General features: G+C 49.6%; 1 protein-coding gene across 1 annotated transcript in view; it reads left to right on the top strand.

Annotated features, from left to right (window-relative positions):
• The window catches only part of LOC132583875 (uncharacterized), a 43,748-nt gene extending 27,949 nt beyond the window's left edge, over nt 1-15,799 (top strand). Inside the window, exons 13-19 of the mRNA XM_060255595.1 lie at nt 3,467-3,672; nt 3,773-3,890; nt 5,247-5,416; nt 7,011-7,108; nt 9,051-9,157; nt 14,638-14,715; nt 15,691-15,799. Coding sequence (XP_060111578.1) covers nt 3,467-3,672; nt 3,773-3,890; nt 5,247-5,416; nt 7,011-7,108; nt 9,051-9,157; nt 14,638-14,715; nt 15,691-15,761 — 848 coding nt within the window. The 3' untranslated portion in view covers nt 15,762-15,799. The remainder of the gene's footprint in view (nt 1-3,466; nt 3,673-3,772; nt 3,891-5,246; nt 5,417-7,010; nt 7,109-9,050; nt 9,158-14,637; nt 14,716-15,690) is intronic.
• Nucleotides 15,800-21,548: the final 5,749 nt, after the last annotated feature.

Below are 21,548 nucleotides of genomic sequence, written 5' to 3'. Positions count from 1 at the left end.
GAGGTCCTTTGCCTGGGTCGTCGGGGACCGGGGGGGGGAAATCCCCTTGCCAGCTTTTGATGGTGCGCCGCTGATGGCGGTGGATAGGGTCAAGAGCCTGGGGGTGCTATTGGAGCCTTCCCTAAAGATGGAGGCTCAGATAGCAGCCACTGCCAAGTCCGCGTTTTTTCATCTTAGATGGGCAAGGCAGTTGGCTCCCTTCCTGGACCGCGACGACCTAGCAACAGTGATCCATGCTACGGTCACCTCGAGGTTGGACTACTGCAATGCCCTCTACATGGGGCTGCCCCTGTGCCGGACTTGGAAATTGCAGCTGGTGCAGAATGCCGCGGCCCGGCTTTTATTGGGCCTCCCAAGATGGGGGCACATCCGGCCGGGTCTTCGGGGCTCTGCACTGGCTCCCAATAACATACCGAGTCCGGTACAAGATGCTGGCCATTACCTTTAAAGCCCTATATGGCCTGGGACCTGCCTACCTGAAGGACCGTCTCTCCCCACATGTCCCCCAGAGAGTACTGAGGTCTGGGACTCAAAACCTTCTCACCATCCCTGGGCCTAAGGAAGTCCGTCTTAAGACAACCAGAGACAGGGCCTTTTCCCTAATGGCCCCTACATGGTGGAACCAGCTGCCGGAAGAGGTGAGGGCCCTGCGGGACCTTGCTCAGTTCCGCAGGGCCTGCAAAACAACCCTCTTCCGGCTAGCCTACACCTGACTGGAAATAAATGTAGCTTATTAGACTTCTGTGAACCATAATGTATAGATTTGATGTTAAGATTTTAAGGTTTTTAGGTTTTTAAATGTTCTGACTTTTTAAAATGTTTATATATGTAATAATAATCTAAACTCTGTTTTATTGTTTGCTGTGAGCCGCCCTGAGCCGTTTTTATGGGAAGAGCGGGATACAAGTCATAGAATAAATAAATAAATAAGATTAGGCAGCAGAGATATAAACTTTATAAAGGACGCAGACAAATACAATTAAAGATTTTTTTTTTTAAAAAAAATCCTTAAATTAAAACATGCTTAAAACATTAACACTCGTTGGTCTTAATTTGTATTTCTCCCATGGGATCCGGGGAACTGGGTAAAGGAAGCTCTGGCTCTTTCCTTCCTTCCCTAGGGGACCAGGAGGGGGAGGAGCCTCAACCAATGGAGAAAATCAAGGTTTTGCTCTGTAGCTCTGCTGTGCGATTGAGCAAGCCTTGCAAACCAAGCTGTGATGCAGGAGGAAGCAAGAGAGAGGGAGAAGAAAGTAGATAAGAGCCAGTTGCTCAGGGGCCTGATATGAACCCTCCAGGGGCCTGTTTGGCCCCTAGGATGCATGTTTGTTGCCCCTGCGGTAGAGTCCATCCTCCAAAGCAGCCATTTCTCCAAGGGAACTGATTTCTGTTGTCCAGAGATCAATTGTAATCAGGGCTTTCTTTGTAGCAAGAACTGCTTTGCCTATTAGACCACACACACCCTGATGTAGCCAGTCCTCCTGGAGCTTACTAAGAGCCCTGTAAGCTTTAGGAGGATTGGCTACCTCAGGGGTGTGTGGCCTAATATGCAAAGGAATTCTTGCTGCAAAAAAAGCCCTGGTTGTAATTCTGGAAGCTCTCCAGGCTCCACCTGGAGATTGGCATGCCTGTGGGCACTGAGAGGTTCCAATTAATCCAGTTCTCTGTCCAGAGTTGGGGGGGGGGGCCCAAGTGCATCACGCACAAACCTGCTTGTCCAACCTTTTTTATTTTGCCTTCTCCGGAATCCTTGAAATTCACCGGCTGGGACTAGATGTGGGACCGGTAAGTGGCAGCCTGCAGACCTGCTGGATCAACATTTGTGCTGCAATACACATTCTGTCATATATTTACCTCTCCAAAAGTCCAGAGGTCACCGATGAAAGTGTGAAAAGAACAGCGTAAGATTCCAAGCTACGGACATCTCTGATATGGATTTTGCATTGCAGGGAGAAATATAATTTCGACACGACTGCTGAATTGGAGCAGCTGTGCTGGCAGCTGTGGTGGCAGAAGTGCATTAAAACAATGCAATTAATAGGATATATGGTAGTGAGAAGAAGGCTGTAGATTTATACCCCGCCCTTCTCTCTGAATCAGAGTCTCAGAGCGGCTCACAATCTCCTTTCCCTTCCTCTCCCACAGCAGACACCCTGTGAGGTAGATGAAGATACTGGATTTATATCCCGCCCTCCACTCCAAAGAGTCTCAGAGCAGCTCACAATCTCCTTTCCCTTCCTCCCCCACAACAGACACCCTGTGAGGTAGATGAAGATATTGGATTTATATCCCGCCCTCCACTCCAAAGAGTCTCAGAGCGGCTCACAATCTCCTTTACCTTCCTCCCCCACAACAGACACCCTGTGAGGTAGATGAAGATACTGGATTTATATCCCGCCCTCCACTCCGAAGAGTCTCAGAGCGGCTCACAATCTCCTTTTCCTTCTCCACCCCCCACAACAGACACCCTGTGAGGTAGGTGGGGCTGAGAGAGTTCTCACAAAAGCTGCCCTTTCAAAGACAACTCTGCGAGAGCTATGGCTAACCCATGACCATTCCAGCAGCTGCAAGTGGAGGAGTGAGGAATCAACCCGGTTCTCCCAGATAAGGGTCGCACGCTTCACCACCACACGAAACTACACCAAGTTCCGTCAAGTGGCACCTGAGGTAGGGTTTTTGAGGCAAGAGACATTCAGAGCTGATTGGTCATTGCCTGCCTCTGCTTGCAACCCAAAACTTCCTTGGTGGTCCCCCCCCCCACCCAAGGAGTAGCTGGAGCCAACTGGTCTGACAAGATCAGGCTAGCCTGTGCCATCCAGGTGAGTGCAACGTATGGTCCTCGTATCTGTTCTTCATACCTGTAGCCTCTTAGCTTCCAAGATCTGATGAGATTGGGCTAGCCTGTGCTATGCAGGACTGAGCAACATAAGGTAAGCTGTGCTGGAAAAGGCCAGTAGCCCGTCCAGCCCAACACTCTGTGTCACTGAGCAGCCCAACCCAGGTGCCATTTGGAGGTCCAGCAGCAGGGCCAGAACTCCAGAAGCCCTCCCCACTGTGTCCCCCACAGCACCAAGAACATAGAGCATCGCTGACGTCTGCCTCAGACACAGGCCCGGCTTGCCTGCTAGGCATACTAGGCATTTGCCTAGGGCATTTGTTATTCTGGCAGTGAGTCTGCGTGGGGCGCCACATGCCCTAGACATCTGTACCTTGTGGCTAGCAGCCACTGGTGAACCTCCGCTCCAGATGTTTACCCAGGTGTTCTTCAGCCTGTTAAAATGAAAATCATAAGTGCAATAGTCCTTTATGAAAGAGGGGGTTACTTCTTGCAAACAAAAGCTCGTAGCCGCTTTGCAAAGATACTTCCCTGTAACGTCTTGCCGAGGACTTTAGGATTTAAACCCGGCTTCGAAACCCGGCATGTGGCTTTCTCTTAATGCTTTCTCCTTGCTCTCAATGCCGTTAGTCCTTCCGACTGTCGAGGGCGTCTGTGAGGTGGGAAGAATCAGCCTGGTGATGACCCGAGGCAACCTGGATCGCTACTGGGTCCCATATGTCAGGAATCTGCGATTGACAGCTGAGCTTGCCGAGTCCCAGAACTACACTGTGCAGGATGACGGCAGCCGCTTCTACCTATCTGTCCCCCTCCTGGCAGCTGGCTTGACATATGAGGTAGGCGAAGACTGGGGGTATCTGCAGGTATCTCCGCCTTGTGTTGGGAACACTCTTTTTGCAGTCACTAACCGGATGAACGTGATTGTATATTGAACAGGATATCTCCCTTCAAGGCCTGACTGCCCGGCTAGACTTCAGTCTGAGGGATAACAAGACTCTAGAGGTCATCATAACCTTTCCAGTTTCCTGCATCTTCCCTACTGGGAAACTCCTCGGTGAGTGTGGTTCTGGGGAACGTAGTTCTGTTGTCATAAGGGAGAAGTCCCCGCGGGTGTGCTAATTTCAGAGGATAGCCATGCTGGTCTGCAATAAGACAGCTAGCTTCAAGTCTGATAACGCTTTCAAGGCCAACAAGGTTTTGGGGGTATAAGCTTCTTAGAGCCCCTTTTGTCAGATCCGAGTAGAAATAAAGATCCCTGGGAATTTATGTCCCGGTTTGAAGGTGGGAGGGTTGTTGCAGAGAAAGGAGTTAGGATGCAGAGGTACAGTGTGCATTGTGATTTGCTTGGTTAGAGCAGGGGAGAAAGGCTTAGAGCCAGACAATTAACATCTGTAGTGAGACGAGAATCCTATGTCCCTATTCAGCCCTGGAGGGGAAGGGGCGTTGTTGTGAATTTACTCAGGTTCAGCAGTCTCTAATTGTCCTCTCCCCTTGAAGCTTCTCTGTCGAGGGTTGCCACTCTAAGGTCAGCAAATGAATGCGGTGGACAATTACAACGTTCTCCTGCTGGATTCTGTGATTTTTAATGTCAGATTTATGTCTATTTATTCTTTTGCATAGAGACTGACCTGTTTGATATAGAGACTGGAAGGGCACTGCTGACATGTGATGGCATATCTTGCCTTGAAGTTTCCATCATGCCATGGATGTGGGGGAAGTGTTATAGGTTTTGGCTTTGAACAGGGCCCCAACCAAAGGCTAGGAGGGGGCAATGCTTTTAGAACTGTCATTGTGTAAGAGTAGTGTAAGAGCCAGTTTGGTGTAGTGGTGAAGTGTGCGGACTCTTATCTGGGAGAACCGGGTTTGATTCCCCACTCCTGCACCTGCTGGAATGGCCTTGGGTCAGCCATAGCTCTGGCAGAGGTTGTCCTTGAAAGGGCAGTTGCTGTGAGAACCCTCTCCAGCCCCACCCACCTCACAGGGTGTTTGCTGTGGGGGAGGAAGGGAAAGGAGATTGTGAGCCACTCAGAGACTCTTCAGAGTGGAGGGTGGGATATAAATCCAATATCTTCATCTACCTCACAGGGTGTCTGTTGTGGGGGAGGAAGGTAAAGGAGATTGTGAGCCGTTCTGAGACTCTTTGGAGTGGAGGGCGGGATATAAATCCAATATCTTCATCTACCTCACAGGGTGTCTGCTGTGGGGGGGAGGAAGGTAAAGGAGATTGTGAGCCACTCTGAGACTCTTCGGAGTGGAAGGCGGAATATAAATCCAATATCTTCCATCTTCAAAGAATGAGGTTGTGATGGAAGACAAAAGAAGTCTGCTATTAAGCCGGATGGACCAGACATATGACTTGCATGAGGCACCAACATGTTTCCATATAACTTTGAATTAATTTTTGGCTTAGTGTGTCTTCCCAATGGCACGATGGCAGCCACAGTTCTCAGCCTGGATACCAAACCTGCCTTCGACCCCAGGAGAACCCACCTGCTAGATGAGAACTGTGAGCCAGTGGCTGCTGATGAATCCAGGGCCCTCTTCTCTTTCCCAGTCTTCACCTGTGGCACAACGCAAAGGGTGGGTAGGATTATTTTGCAAACTGTTCTGGGGAGCAGATGGGGTTAAGATGTGCAGTGGCTGGAGGGGCTGACTTCCAACCCAAGAATGGAGGCTGTTTGCCGGGCACTTCCCATGTGGCTACAGGCTCTGTCTGGCTTCAGGTTCTTGGGCACTTTATACGTTGCTGTTCTAGGATACCAAGGCATGTCATCCGCTAGCTTATGTGGTTTCAGAAGATAGCTGTGTTGATCTGCAGTAGAAGAGCTGGATTCAAGTCCAGTAAGTCCTTAATGCAGGGCCCATAACCTATTAACCTCCAATAGGTTACAGGCCCAGCACTTAAAACTAACAATATTTCCAGAGTATAAGTTTTCAAGAGTCAAATTTCCTTTCACCCCCTATCTGATGAAGAGAGCCTTGACTCTCAAAAGTTTATACCATGAAAATCTTGTTAGTCCCAAAGGTTACTCAACTCAAAGCTAGCTAATGTGGTTATTCTCCAGCTTGGAACCAACTCCCTTGGTCTTGTTACCCATTCTTCTGTCTGGCTTGCACTCCTGAGTATGTAAGCGAATCAGAACACTAAAAAGTTCAGGAGTTAAACAGCGGCCTTGTGGAATCCTCGATCCCATCATGCTGTGGATGAATGCATTTACAACCTTTTGAAATGGGTCGTAGTCTGTGTAAGAGGGGTCGGGGGGTGTATTGGGGTATTTAGTTAATATAGCAGAGTTTTGCCCAGTCATCGAGCTGTGATACTGGGTGCAGTCAAGAATTTCCCCAAGAAGTATATCACAAAAAAGGGTAAACATGCATTTATTCAAGTAAATCCGGTTCACGTTCAGATTTCGGTCAAAAGAAAAGAAAGAAGCTTAATCTAAAAAGTACTTTCCTGATCACAAATGGCCAGCTTGTATGGCATCATGTGTGTTTGAGGATGAGGACATTATATCTACAGGAGAGACCTGAAGAGACATGGGTCTCCAGGGAAGGCCATGTGAAACAAGAGCATCAAGACAAAGAAGGAGGGATCAAAGGGGCAATTCCCAGGTTAAGACAAAGAGAGGAATCCCACCCAAGGAGATAACACTTATACACATTTAGAGTGATGTAGCGCCTTCCCCACAATATGCAGACATGCTGAGTCGCTCACTCCAATAGGGTCAGCCAGTAGACAATATTGACTTTTGGTTTGACTCACCATAAGGCAGATTTAAGAGCCCCGAGGCACAGAGTGGTAAGTTGCAGTACTGCAGTCCAAACTCTGCTCATGATCTGAGTTTGATCTCGGTGGAAGCTGGGTTCAGGTATGCGGCTCGAGATTGACTCAGCCTTCCATCCTTCCAAGGTTGGTAAAATGAGTCCCCAGCTTGCTGGGGGGAAAGTGTAGATGACTGGGGAAGGCAATGGCAAACCACCTTGTTAAAAGTCTGCCGTGAAAACGTCAGGATGCGATGTCACCTCAGAGTCGGAAACAACTGGTGCTTGCACAGGGGACTACCTATACTTTTTTTTTTTTTTAAGGCAGATTTATGCATGTTCTGGACTCGGGACCCCTCGGCAGTCATCCGCAGAGCCAAACCTAGAATTTATTTCTGTTTTCTTCTTCCAGTTTGAAGATAATTATTTGGTGTTCGAGAATGAAGTGATCTCCAAGAGACGACTGATTCCAGAATCCAACCCAGCTATTACCAGAGACTCCCAATATAGGTAAGCCTCAAAAGATGTGCAGTATTGAAAAGTCTCCATCTGTACCTGGTTTTCTCCATGCCTAAGGCTGATATCAGTGGACCCATTTGAAATGCAGTCTTTACAAGCCTAATAGTGAAAACTTGAGACAAATGGCCACATGAAAGCAATTTCAGAACAAGGTTGCCATGAGAACTCGGCTCATGCTGTTTTGGGGGGGTAAAAAAACGAGCAGTCGGGTATCATTCTTGAAGATGGTTGGGAAGGGAGTCCCCATGGGCCCCTCTTCCGAAGGCGATGATGGGTCTCGAAGTGATGGAGGTATGAATCTCCTTGGCAGAGCCATGAATGACAAATCCGCTAGGACAGGGGAGTCAAAACTCATTCATTATGGGGCCTGGATCTGACATAAATGAGACCTTTTCAGGCCGAGCCATGTTGGGCCGGGCCAACACCATATGGATAACAATAGAGTCTGTGGTCAAAAGGAACATCTCCTCCTGGAAGCGTGGTAAAAGAATTTTGCTACAGATTCAGTGGTCTCACGCTTGTTTGAGGCTAATACTGAAAAGATCTTATGGTCCTCAGATCGACCCTCCAAAGATTGCAAAAAGGGCTTTAAAAATACAGCACGAAGATCGTCATAGAATTTACAATACAGAAGAACATGGCGATTATCCTCTATCTCATTCATCTCACACGGGCACAGTCTGTCTAAATATGGAATTTTCTTAAATCTCCCATATAACACCATAGATGGAAGAACATTAAAACAAACTAACATAAACACCCTGCAAATGTGAGGATCGGTCAGGCAAGGTAAGTATACAGGAAGGGTAGTGCCAAAGGAAAGCTCCCAATGCACTGGGGAACAACGGCCAACAAGGGGGGGGGGGTAACAACAAGGGTGGTGTGACCTGTGTGTGTACCTGTTTTAAGATTAGGTAGCAGCAATAAATTTTATAAAGAGGAAGAAGATATTGGATTTATATCCCGCCCTCCACTCCTGAGAGTCTCAGAGCGGCTCACAATCTCCTTTCCCTTCCTCCCCCACAACAGACACCCTGTGAGGTAGATGAAGATATTGGATTTATATCCCGCCCTCCACTCCAAAGAGTCTCAGAGCGGCTCACAATCTCCTTTCCCTTCCTCCCCCACAACAGACACCCTGTGAGGTAGATGAAGATAATGGATTTATATCCCCGCCCTCCACTCCGGAGAGTCTCAGAGCGGCTCACAATCTCCTTTACCTTCCTCCCCCACAACAGACATCCTGTGAGGTGGGTGGGACTGGAGAGGGCTCTCACAGCAGCTGCCTTTCAAGGACAACCTCTGCCAGAGCTATGGCTGACTCAAGGCCGTGCTAGCAGGTGCAAGTGGAGGAGTGGAGAATCAAACCCGGTTCTCCCAGATAAGAGTCCGCACACTTAACCACTACACCAAACTGGCTCTCACACAGACAAACACAATTAAATATTTTTTTTAAAAAAAAAACTTGAAACATACTTAAAACATTATTACTCATTGGTTTTAAAGGTGCTTTCTTTGTATTTCTCCAATGAGATTCAGGAAACTAGGCAAAAGAAGCTCTGACTCTTTCCTTCATTCTCCAGGGAACCAGGAGGGGGAGGAGCCTCAGCCAATAGAGAGGCTTGGCTCAGTAGCTCTGTTGTGCAATTGAGAGAGCCTGGCAAAGCAAGCTCTGCCTCTCCCCCCCCCCAGTGGAGAAAATTGAGGCTTTGCTCTGTAGCTCCTGTGCGATTGAGCAAGCCTTGCAAAGCAAGCTGTGATGCAGAAGGAAGCAAGAGAGAGGGATAAAGAAGCAGATGACAGCCAGTCGCTCGGGGGCCTGATTCATCCCTCAGGCCGCATGTTTGACACTTAAAATGCATAGGTTTATCTACGGTTTGGTACTCAGTGGAACAGGTGCCTTCAGATGTGCATGTGTGTTCTTTTCCTCCAGGCTGACGCTGCGCTGCCGTTATCCCCTCAATGAGACGCTCAGAGTGTGGGCTCAACAACTCCAGGGGGGCTTGGTTATGCCTATGCCCTACACCCTTGGGGCCAGAGGTGAGAGAGATGGCACACACCCCCAGGTCCTGCAACTAGGGATCTCATCTCTTGGGTTAAATGCTAAAAAAATTACATATCATTTCCCTTGAAAGCATACACACATTTTTGCAGTATCCCCAATACTCCGCGTTTCCCGGTTATGACTCATCCACCACCGAAGAAGAAGATGATATTGGATTTATATCCCGCCCTCCACTCCAAAGAGTCTCAGAGTGGCTCACAATCTCCTTTACCTTCCTCCCCCACAACAGACACCCTGTGAGGTAGATGAAGATATTGGATTTATATCCCGCCCTCCACTCCGAAGAGTCTCAGACCGGTTCACAATCTCCTTTACCTTCCTCCCCCACAACAGACACCCTGTGAGGTAGATGAAGATATTGGATTTATATCCCGCCCCCCACTCCGAAAAGTCTCAGAGCGGCTCACAATCTCCTTTCCCTTCCTCCCCCACAACAGACACCCTGTGAGGTAGATGAAGATATTGGCTTTATATCCCGCCCCCCACTCCGAAGAGTCTCAGAGCGGCTCACAATCTCCTTTACCTTCCTCCCCCACAACAGACACCCTGTGAGGTAGATGAAGATATTGGATTTATATCCCGACCTCCACTCCGAAGAGTCTCAGAGCGGCTCACAATCTCCTTTACCTTCCTCCCCCACAACAGACACCCCGTAAGGTAGATGAAGATATTGGATTTATATCCCACCCTCCACTCCGAAGAGTCTCAGAGCGGCTCACAATCTCCTTTACCTTCCCCCCCACAACAGACACCCTGTGAGGTAGATGAAGATATTGGATTTATATCCCGCCCTCCACTCCAGAGAGTCTCAGAGCGGCTCACAATCTCCTTTACCATCCCCCCCCCCCACAACAGACACCCTGTGAGGTAGATGAAGATATTGGATTTATATCCCGCCCTCCACTCCAGAGAGTCTCAGAGCGGCTCACAATCTCCTTTACCTTCCTCCCCCACAACAGACACCCCGTAAGGTAGATGAAGATATTGGATTTATATCCCACCCTCCACTCCGAAGAGTCTCAGAGCGGCTCACAATCTCCTTTACCTTCCCCCCCACAACAGACACCCCGTAAGGTAGATGAAGATATTGGATTTATATCCCGCCCTCCACTCCGAAGAGTCTCAGAGCGGCTCACAATCTCCTTTACCTTCCCCCCCACAAGAGACACCCTGTGAGATAGATGAAGATACTGGATTTATATCCCGCCCTCCACTCCAGAGAGTCTCAGAGCGGCTCACAATCTCCTTTACCTTCCTCCCCCACAACAGACACCCTGTGAGATAGATGAAGATATTGGATTTATATCCCGCCCTCCACTCCAGAGAGTCTCAGAGCGGCTCACAATCTCCTTTACCTTCCTCCCCCACAACAGACACCCTGTGAGATAGATGAAGATATTGGATTTATATCCCGCCCTCCACTCCAGAGAGTCTCAGAGCGGCTCACAATCTCCTTTACCTTCCTCCCCCACAACAGACACCCCGTGAGGTAGATGAAGATATTGGATTTATATCCCGCCCTCTACTCCAGAGAGTCTCAGAGCGGCTCACAATCTCCTCTACCTTCCCCCCCCACAACAGACACCCTGTGAGATAGATGAAGATATTGGATTTATATCCCGCCCTCCACTCCAGAGAGTCTCAGAGCGGCTCACAATCTCCTTTACCTTCCTCCCCCCCAACAGACACCCCGTGAGGTAGATGAAGATATTGGATTTATATCCCGCCCTCCACTCCGAAGAGTCTCAGAGCGGCTCACAATCTCCTTTACCTTCCCCCCCACAACAGACACCCTGTGAGGTAGATGAAGATATTGGATTTATATCCCGCCCTCCACTCCAGAGAGTCTCAGAGCGGCTCACAATCTCCTATCCCTTCCTTCCCCCCCACAACAGACACCCCGTGAGGTAGATGAAGATATTGGATTTATATCCCGCCCTCCACTCCGAAGAGTCTCAGAGCGGCTCACAATCTCCTTTACCTTCCCCCCCACAACAGACACCCCGTGAGGTAGATGAAGATATTGGCTTTATATCCCGCCCCCCACTCCGAAGAGTCTCAGAGCGGCTCACAATCTCCTTTACCTTCCTCCCCCACAACAGACACCCTGTGAGGTAGATGAAGATATTGGATTTATATCCCGCCCTCCACTCCAGAGAGTCTCAGAGCGGCTCACAATCTCCTTTACCTTCCTCCCCCCCAACAGACACCCCGTGAGGTAGATGAAGATATTGGATTTATATCCCGCCCTCCACTCCGAAGAGTCTCAGAGCGGCTCACAATCTCCTTTACCTTCCCCCCCACAACAGACACCCTGTGAGGTAGATGAAGATATTGGATTTATATCCCGCCCTCCACTCCAGAGAGTCTCAGAGCGGCTCACAATCTCCTATCCCTTCCTTCCCCCCCACAACAGACACCCCGTGAGGTAGATGAAGATATTGGATTTATATCCCGCCCTCCACTCCGAAGAGTCTCAGAGCGGCTCACAATCTCCTTTACCTTCCCCCCCACAACAGACACCCCGTGAGGTAGATGAAGATATTGGATTTATATCCCGCCCTCCACTCCAGAGAGTCTCAGAGCGGCTCACAATCTCCTATCCCTTCCTCCCCCCCACAACAGACACCCCGTGAGGTAGATGAAGATATTGGATTTATATCCCGCCCTCCACTCCAGAGAGTCTCAGAGCGGCTCACAATCTCCTATCCCTTCCCCCCCCGCACAACAGACACCCCGTGAGGTAGATGAAGATATTGGATTTATATCCTGCCCTCCACTCCAGAGAGTCTCAGAGCAGCTCACAATCTCCTTTACCTTCCTCCCCCACAACAGACACCCCGTGAGGTAGATGAAGATATTGGATTTATATCCCACCCTCCAGTCCGAAGAGTCTCAGAGTGGCTCACAATCTCCTTTACCTTCCTCCCCCACAACAGACACCCTGTGAGGTGGGTGGGGGTGGAGAGGGCTCTCACAGCAGCTGCCCTTTCAAGGACAACCTCTGCCAGAGCTATGGCTGACCCAAGGCCATTCCGTCAGGTGCAAGTGGAAGAGTGGGGAATCAAACCTGGTTCTCCCAGATAAGTGTCCTCACACTTAACCACTACACCGAACTGACTCTCAAACACACATCATTAAACCAAGTTAAAAAGAGAGCTAAGATATGTACAAAGACATAAAACCAGCAATTAGAACAATGACTGCATGAATGAATAGAACATATTTAGTTAGTGAACAGGCATGGGGTGAAAAAGTCTTTGCAGTGGGGTTGCTGCTCTCTATCTGTATCATATCCTGTCCTCCTAATGAGCTCCAATGACATGTGGTTATTGTTACAGAAAAGTCCAGAAAAGGGCAACTAGAATGATTAAAGCGCTGGAACACTTTCCCTATAAAGAAAGGTTGAAACGCTTGGGGTTCTTTAGCTTGGTGAAACGTCGGTTTACAGGATAATGCATGGGATGGAGAAAGTAGAGAAAGAAGTACTTTTCTCCCTTTCTCACAATACAAGAACTCTGGGGGCATTCGATGAAATTGCTGAGCAGACAGGTTAAAACGGATAAAAGGAAGTACTTCTTCACCCAAAGGGTGATTAACATGTGGAATTCACTGCCACAGGAGGTGGTGGCGGCCACAAGCATAGCCACCTTCAAGAGGAGGTTAGATAAAAATATGGAACAGAGGTCCATCAGTGGCTATTAGCCACAGTGTGTGTGTGTGTGTATATATATAATTTTTTTTGGCCACTGTGTGACACAGAGTGCTGGACTGGATGGGCCATTGGCCTGATCTAACATGGCTTCTCTTATGTTCTTATCTACACCCAAGTCTGCGGGTTCCAGGTTCGAATCCGCATTCTGCCAGGGATTGCATCATGTCTGATCATTCTTTTGGCATAACGCATCTCCCAGGGCAGTGGTTAGGATCAGTGTCAGATTAAATGCTATGGAGTCCCCTAGGCCAGGGGTGGCCAACGGTAGCTCTCCAGATGTTTTTTGCCTACAACTCCCAATTCCCATAGGGTATAATGCAGATGTTTATAAATATCCAAATATAGAAACAAAGCACATAAAAGTGAAATTAATCATGAAACAGACAAAGACCACGTTCACACTCAACTCCCTTGATCAGCGTATTAATGCCAAGAAGATGAGAAGAGTAGTCCAAGTCGTGGCAAAGGTAGGTTCTTCTAGGGAGTCCAGCACTCCAGGACGCATCTTATGAGGCAACTACACCTACTTCAAAATGTAGTTGTCTCTTAGGATGCTGATTCTTATATGTTTTTGTGCATCTCGTAGAAGCCTGTTAGTGAAACGGGGGATCAAGTATGGCCCTGTTGTGTTTCCTGTGCCCTGCTGCACTGGGTTATTTCATGAAAATTCGTGAAGACGTCCTGGAGCACTGGATTCCCTAGAAGAACCTACTTGTGCCACGACTTGGACTACTCTTCTCATCTTCTAGGCGTTAATTCGCTTATCAAGGGACACGAGTCTGAAAGTGGTCTTTGTCTATTTCATGATTAATTTCACTTTATCTGCTTTGTTTCTATATTTGGATATTTGTAAACATTTGCATCATTTGTAATATATTTTTTTGAGGCTGGTTTTTCGTGGAGGTTTGTACTTTGTTCCCGGCTTCATTTTTCCGCGTGTTTCTGTTGGTTGTCTAATCCCCAGGTGGGAGCAGGGATCCCCCAGTTCTCCTCCCACTTCAGGGTCATAGAATCAGAGTTGGAAGGGACCTCAGGGTCATCTAGTCCAACCCCCTCTAGGGTCATCTAGTCATCAGAAAGCGGGGGGGGGGGAACTCCATTATTCTCTATGTTTGCTGAGCACTTCATTATTCCCTCTGGAGACCAATTCCCATAACGGAGAATTGATCTGCAGGTATCTTGGGCTCTGGCGAGGGGCGGGGGGGCTGTTTTTTGAGGCAGAGGCACCAAATTTGCAGCATAGTATCCAGTGCCTCTCTTCAAAACACCCTCCAAGTTTCAAAAGGATTGGACCAGAGGATCCAATTCTGTGTGCCCCCAAAGAAGGTGCCCCTATCCTTCAGTATTTCCAAATGGAGGGGAGGCATTTAAAAGGTGTGCGGTCCCTTTAAATGTGATGGCCAGAACTCTCTTTGGAGTTCAGTTATGTTTGTCACAACCTTGCTCCTGGCTCCACCCCCAAAGTCTCCAGATATTTCTTGCATTGGACTTGGCAACCCTAAGTCGCTCCCAACCCAAGGGTCACCTGGCGAGCATCGTGGTGGTGTGGGGGAATTTGAGCCTGGATCCTAGTCTGAAATGGTGACCGACACACTAGGTCACCTGGCCTTTTCCGCACGCAAATCTAACACTGGAGTACGAAGGCGAACTTTCTCACAGATTTAGAGAAATGACTGCATTATGTATTGTGCGTGCCATTTCAAAAAGTTTTAAATCAGCTTCACTGCTTTCCTCGGGAAGCCTCTCTTGCAGCTTACCGGCAGGGAAGATCCATGGATGGCCACGTTTCCTTCCAGATGGCAAGTCCTCTCTCGGCAGGTGAGGCCTTGAACACTTCCCCAGTCCTGAATCAGAGTAGTGCTATTTCAGTAAGGATACACACCACTGTGATGGTGGCTCTGTGGCAGAGCATCTGCTTGGCGAGCAGAAGGTCTCAGGTTCGATTCCTGGCATCTCTGGTTAATTGAACCAGCTGGTGGGTGATGCGAAAGGTTTCAGCCTAAGGCCATGGATTATCCTTGCCGGTCTGAGTAGGCAGCCTCAAAAAGGTCGTTTTGTAGATAAATAGGTGGTGGAGCTTATTAGCATAACTCATAAGCATATTCCACTTCCCCCCCAGCATAACTCATAAGCATATGCCACTTCCCCCCACCAGCCAAAAGCAACCTGACGCAAGAAAGGAGAGCCCCAGGCAAGCGAGGCCTGCTTGGGCTGGCTAGAGATCCAGCCAGCCCAAGCAGGCCTCGCTCACCTGGGGCTCTCCTGGGCACCCTCCCCCCCCCAGCAAGCCATCTGCCACCCAAAATCACATAAGAAGTGGAGAAAGGGTGGTGTGGGCTTCTCCAGGGGTTAATGAGGGCTGCTAGGGGCGTGGCAAAGTCCCTTGCGGCTGGCTGGCTGCTCTTCTAATCCAAGGATTGTTATGCAGCTGCATTCAAGGGACAAGGTAGGTGGGGAGAAGGAGGGGGGCCCATCAGAAAGGTTCAGGAGCTGCATTGAGCTCCTGCTGAATTCAAGGCCTGGTACCGACTGTGCCGGACCAGTGGTCTGAATCAGTATAAGGCCGCTTCATGTGCGTTCGCAGCAGTGTAACCTGCCACGTTTCCCGCTTCCACAAGACAGTAACCGTACCTTCTTTGCTTGGGCCAAACCATGCAAAGGTGTCTTCAAGTAAAATGAAATCTCCAAAATCAGACACGCCCCCCCCCCCCCTCAAATTCAGTAACAGAACTCAGGAGTCGTCGGCGCAGAGTTTCAGAGCTTGTGGCATGCACCGTCTTTGTTTATTTTCAGGAGCGGCTGAATCGGCGCAGTTCTGGTTTCCAGTGTTTGCAGTAGCTGTATTGGCAGGCACCATTGCTTAGCAGTTCACGCAAAACAAAATAAAATCTCTTTGGACTTTCTTGTGCGTTGTGATCTTTTAATGGATCAAAGAAGGGAGGGGGGGGGGATTCCGCTAAGCAATGCAGCTGGATAAGAGGTCCTCGACTTGGAGAGCTTGGATTAGCCTGCTTGTCAGATCTTGGCAGCTATGCAAGGTTGGCCCTAGATGGGAGACCAGCAAGGAAGCCCAGGGTCGCTACACAAAGGCAGGCAATGCCTCTTTCCTAGAAAAGCCCTACAGCAGAGGTGGCCAGCGGTAGCTCCCCGGATGTTTCTTTGCCTACAACTCCCATCAGCCCCAGCCATTGGCCATGCTGGCTGGGGCTGATGGGAGTTGTAGGCAAAAAAACATCTGGAGAGCTACCATTGCCCCCCCCCTGCCCTACAGGGTCACCCTAAATTGGCTGTGACTTGATGGCACTTTCCAACATCTGTTCTTAAGGAGGAAACAAAGGTGTGCCTGTAGTGTACCGTATCACACACACGGGCTCATGTATTCTCTGCAATTAAAAAAAAGTTTATTGGGGGGAAAGCTAGCCACTGTCGCCATATCCCCAGTTCCTTATCCATAGGAAAGGGGGGGGGGGTTTGGAGGGGAAGTAATTTGTGTCCAAGTCCAAATTTATTTGGTAAGGCGCCTGCGCACACACCCACCCACCAGAGAGAGAGAGAGAGAGTCTTTGCAGATGGAGATGAAATTGCAGTCTCTCCCTTTTTTCTCCCTTACTCCCTCTGGCGCCTCCTAAATACTTAAGAAACTACCAAGGACGCCACTTTGACTTGATCAACACGCACATATGCAATGAAGGGGGGCGGGGGAAATGGCAACTACCGAATCGCATGACGGAAGAGACTGTTTTCCAGGGTCAAATCTTGGGTTTCCAAAGTCCAGATGAGAGCAATGGAAAGGGCAGAGCAGTACAGGGGGCGGGGTTGCTCCTGCCCCCGCTTTCGGGGGCTTCGAGGACCTCCAGGGTTGGAAACCCCACACTAAAGGCATCCTAAAAACCCTGCCCGCTAGGCTTTCATCAGAATTTAGAAACTTTTTTGGGAGGGCCGGGGACAGATCATCCGAAGTCTACGCAAGGCGGGGATTCTTCGCAAAGAGAGCCTCCTGTTCCTGCCCCACCCCCAAAGTGATTTTTTGGGGGGTCGTGGGCGCAGAGCCCAGTGGCGCCGAGTGTTAAAGCTGCAGTCCTAAGCTCTGCTCACGACCTGAGTTCGATCCCCGGCGGAAGCCGGGTTTTCAGGTAGCCGGCTCGAGGTTGACTCAGCCTTCCATCCTTCCGAGGTCGCTCAAATGAGTCCCCAGCTTGCTGGGGGGAAAGTGCAGGTTTCTGGGGAAAGCAAATGGCAAACCACCCCGTAAAAAAGTCTGCCGTGAAAACGTTGTGAAAGCAACGTCACCCCAGAGTCGGAAAGGACTGGTGCTTGCACAGGGGACCTTTCCTTTCCGTGGGCGCCAGCCAGGAAAAGGGGTGCGGGGAGCGCGCGTGAAGATCCTGCCCTCCGACCAGCAAACTCCCTTCGCCCCCACGTGCCTCTCTCCAAGGCCGGGGGGGGGAGGGAGGGAGGAAGGGGGTTAGCCAATAGCGAGGGCGCAGTCTCCGGGTCCCACCTCCCCGCCCCTCCTGTCCGCCAATAAGAATCCCGCTTTCCCTTCCCGCGAAAGGGAGGGGGGAATCGTGCACGGGACTCCCCTTGGCCGGGAGCGCAGCGTCGCCGCCGTCGGCCCGAGAGCGAAGGCGAGCCCGGGTGGATCCCTCCACTTGCTCGAAGCGGGAGAAGGAAGAAGGGCGGACGCCTCCTCGGATCGCCCAGGTAACTCTGCGGTACGCGGGGCTCGCGCTTTCCCGCGACATCCAGGGTGGTGGACGTAGTTAGGATCTAGGGCAGGGGGTGACCAAACTTGCTTAACTAAGAGGCAAGCGTCAGATGTTTGAGAGCTGCAAGACATGAAGATCAGATGTTTGAGACCCAGAAGGCAGGGAAAAGGAAAGGTCCCCTGTGCAAGCACCAGTCGTTTCCGATTCTGGGGTGACGTTGCTTTCACGGCAGACTTTTTACGGGGTGGTTTGCCATTGCCTTCCCCGGTCATCGACACTCCCCCCCCCCCCGCAAGCTGGGGACTCATTTTACCGACCTTGAGAAGGATGGAAGGCTGAGTCAACCTCGAGCCGGCTACCTGAAAACCCAGCTTCCACCGGGGTTCGCACTCAGGTCGTGAGCAGAGCTTAGGACTGCAGTACTGCAGCTTTAACGCTCTGCGCCACGGTGCAAAAGGCAAATAGATCGGGCGGGGGGGAAGTGGAAAGAAAGCAACTTTAAATGCATTCCCCCAAGTCTTTGGTTGGCTTGACTCGGAGACAAATGCTTTCTCCAAGCTGGCCGATGGGACGGTGGGGGCTTCGAGAGCCACACAATGTGTGTGAAAGAGCCACTTGGAAAGAAGGACTAGGAAGGAAGAAGAGGGGAGATGCGCTTGTTCGGACGTTACCTGTTCTTGCATGGAAATCACATCTTTGCAAAGAGTCACGTTCAGCGCTTGTGCAGATGCAGGGCCCGTGCAGGAAACGCTTGCCCGTTTGTTATGATACCAAGGTTCATGTGTGCATGGTTGGCTTAGTTGCTTGAAGACTGGCAACTGAATATGTTGAGCTGAGGCCACCGAAAAGCCCTTGAGGTTGTGTGAAAGTTCAGTAGAGCCTGGAAGGACCTGTTCGTAAGAACAAATCCATACAGATGTAGCAGTCCTGCGATGCAGAAATGGCCACGCACATCTGCAGTTATAGCTCCCTGCTGTGGATCGCTATGTAATGGGCACCTTGACAAATGCAAATACCCACTGCTCATTTGCTTAGGGAAAAAAGTGTTTCCGCCCCTCTTTTTGCACTCGCGTTTGTGAATGTCCCAGTCCTTCTAAAATTCATCATGAAATGCAATCTTAAAAACTCACTGTCTGTATCTGAAGAGGTGTGCTTGCCCATAGAAGCTTATACCTTGGATAAAATTTTGTTGGTCTTAAAAGTACCCCTGGACTCCAACTTTGTTCTAATCCTAACTAAAGTTATGATTTTCTAAGCCTGTTGCCTTCAATGGACTAACTTTGTTTAGAATCGAAGGCCTGTGGAACTCAATGGAACTTTTATTTATTTATAATTTACTTACTTTGTACCCCACTTTTCTCCTGAACTGTATCCCAGAAGGGCTTACAAAATTCTCTTCCTCCTCCATTATATCTTCACAAGAGCCCTGTGAGGTAGGCAGGGCTTCTTTTAATAGCAGGAACTCCTTTGCATATTAGGCCACACACCCCTGATGTAGCCAATCCTCCAAAAGCTTCCAGGGCTCTCAGTACAGGGCCTGCTGTAAGCTCCAGGAGGATTGGCTACAACAGGGGTGTGTGGCCTAATATGCAAAGGAGTTCCAGCAACAAAAAAAGCCCCTGTGAGGTAGGTGAGGCTAAGTGTGCGTGACCAGACTAAGGTCCCCCCAGCAAGCTTCCATGGCAGAGCGGAGATTTGAACTTGGGCCTTCCAGACCCAATTCTTGACATTCTAGTCAATACATCACGCTGGTTTGCAGCTAACTCGGATGTGGTTGCTATCGAGGGAATTTGGGCTGCATTCACTCACCCTAAAACTGCTGCGCTGTCATTGTGACATAGCAGTCATTTGCAACTGGACGCGTTTGTCCAGGTGGGAGAATCCGGTAGCAAAAGACTGTTGCAGCACAACGGTAACGCAACATCCAGTGACGTACGTGCGGTGTGCGCACAGCCTGAACCAAGGGCGGCTTCGGCAGAACAGAGACAAATTGCATTACTACTGAACAAACCCTTAGCAGTGTACTTTGGATGGAGTGTAAGCTACAGATGAGGGAGAATAGAGAGATCTTTCCTAAAACGTGACTTGGATGAAGCAACGGTTGACAGGGCAGTGACCTTTGGTTGCCGGCTGAATTTTTGCTCTAGCAGGTTGCCAGTTCTTCGCCCTGATGTCCCTTGCGTATTGTACTTCATGATACAGAGGATCTACGGGAAGGGCAATGTTCCCTCTACTTTGTGAGCCAAAATGCTACTTTGTGAGCTGGTGGCATTAAAGCTGTGAGCACTGTTCCCTCAAAACTGAGTTAGCGTGAGCTAGCTCACAGTTTTTTAGCCTCCGGCTCACACATGTTTGTCTTAGCTCAGGAAGAATGGCCCCAGAGCAAACAAACTGAGGCAGCAGCTCACAACTTCAATGGCAGAAGCTCACAAAGTGGAATTTTTGCTCACAAGACTCCACAGCTGAGAGGGAGTATCGGTTGTGAGCGAGCGATTTGGCTGCTGCTTAAAATTAGTTTGCTCTGGGGCTCCCCTTTCTGAGCTAAGATAAAAATGTGAGGTGGAAGCTAAAAAACCCCCAGTGAGCTAGCTCAGGGGTGGCCAACGGTAGCTCTCCAGATGTTTTTTGCCTACAACTCCCATCAGCCTCAGCCATTGGCCATGCTGGCTGGGGCTGATACGAGTTGTAGGCAAAAAACATCAGGAGAGCTACCGTTGGCCACCCCTGAGCTAGTCCACGCTAACTCAGCTTAGAGGGAACACTGGTGAAGGGTCCCCAGCCTGTTTCAGCCTGTGGCGTCTTTGGAATTCTGACACAGGATGATGGGCCCAAGCTCAAAATGGCTGCCGTAGGAAGTGGAACCAAACACACAGAGAGAGCCCAAGTGCAGGGGACGGGAGGAGGCTAAAACCAACGTGGCAGTGGTAGCTGCAGTCAAAATAATGTTAATTTAAGCTTCATGGCCAGCCAGATCTGCAGTGGCTAAGTAGAAGCCCTACTTTCTAAAAACATTTGCTGGGTGCCATACCACCTTTGGGCACCATTCCTCCCTCTAAGCTGTGGAGTCTTGTGAGCCAAAATTCTGCTTTGTGAGCTACTGGCGTTAAAGCTGTGAGCGATGGCATCAATTAGTTTTGCTCTGGGGCCATTTTTCCTGAGCGGAGAGAAAAACGCGTGAGCTGAAGGCTAAAAAACTGAGCTAGCTCACACTAGTTCAGCTTAGCGGGAACGCTGTTGGGGACCCTCAATCGAAATGATCCCCCCCCCCCCAGATTTATTCAAGCGATAGCGTTTCCTCCCTCGCTAAGGAAGCTAAGCAGGTATTAAGTGCACCACAGTGCTAGTTTTTTGGTTTGGTTTTTTTAAACCAAACTGGATCACGGGCCTGTTGAACACGGAAGGGTTGCTTTGCGTGCAGTCAGACCGCTGCCCTGACTAAATCCGTATTGTCCACTTTGTGGTGGTGCATCTCAGACAGAGAGAGGTATTTCCTTAGTCTTTTAACCAGAGATGCTGGAGATGGCACCTGGGGGCTGGTGGGCTGCAGTTTGTGTGCAAAATGAATGTTCCATCCAAGGGTGGAATTCTAGCAGGAGCTCCTTTGCATGTTAGGCCACGCCCCCTGATGTAGCCAATCCTTCAAGAGCTTACAGGGCTCTTAGCACACCTACCCTAAGCTCCAGGAGGAAAGGCTACATCAAGGGTGCGTAGGGTTGCCAAGTCCAATTGCTGTAATTGTTTTATTAATGCACCATTGGTCATTGTGTTGTTTATTACTGTTTCATTTATTAATGTACCATTGGTCGTTATGTTGTTAGCCGCCCTGAGCCTGCTTCGGCGGGGGAGGGCGGGATACAAATAAAATTTTACTTACTTACTTACTTACAATTTAAGAAGTATCTGGGGACTTTGGGGGTGGAGCCAGGAGACTTTGGGGGTGGA

The sequence above is a fragment of the Heteronotia binoei genome, chromosome 15 (genome assembly GCF_032191835.1).
Source record: "Heteronotia binoei isolate CCM8104 ecotype False Entrance Well chromosome 15, APGP_CSIRO_Hbin_v1, whole genome shotgun sequence".
Lineage (NCBI taxonomy): Eukaryota > Metazoa > Chordata > Lepidosauria > Squamata > Gekkonidae > Heteronotia > Heteronotia binoei.
Note: the sequence above shows the minus strand (reverse complement) of the source record. Positions and strands in the feature narration are given on the sequence as shown.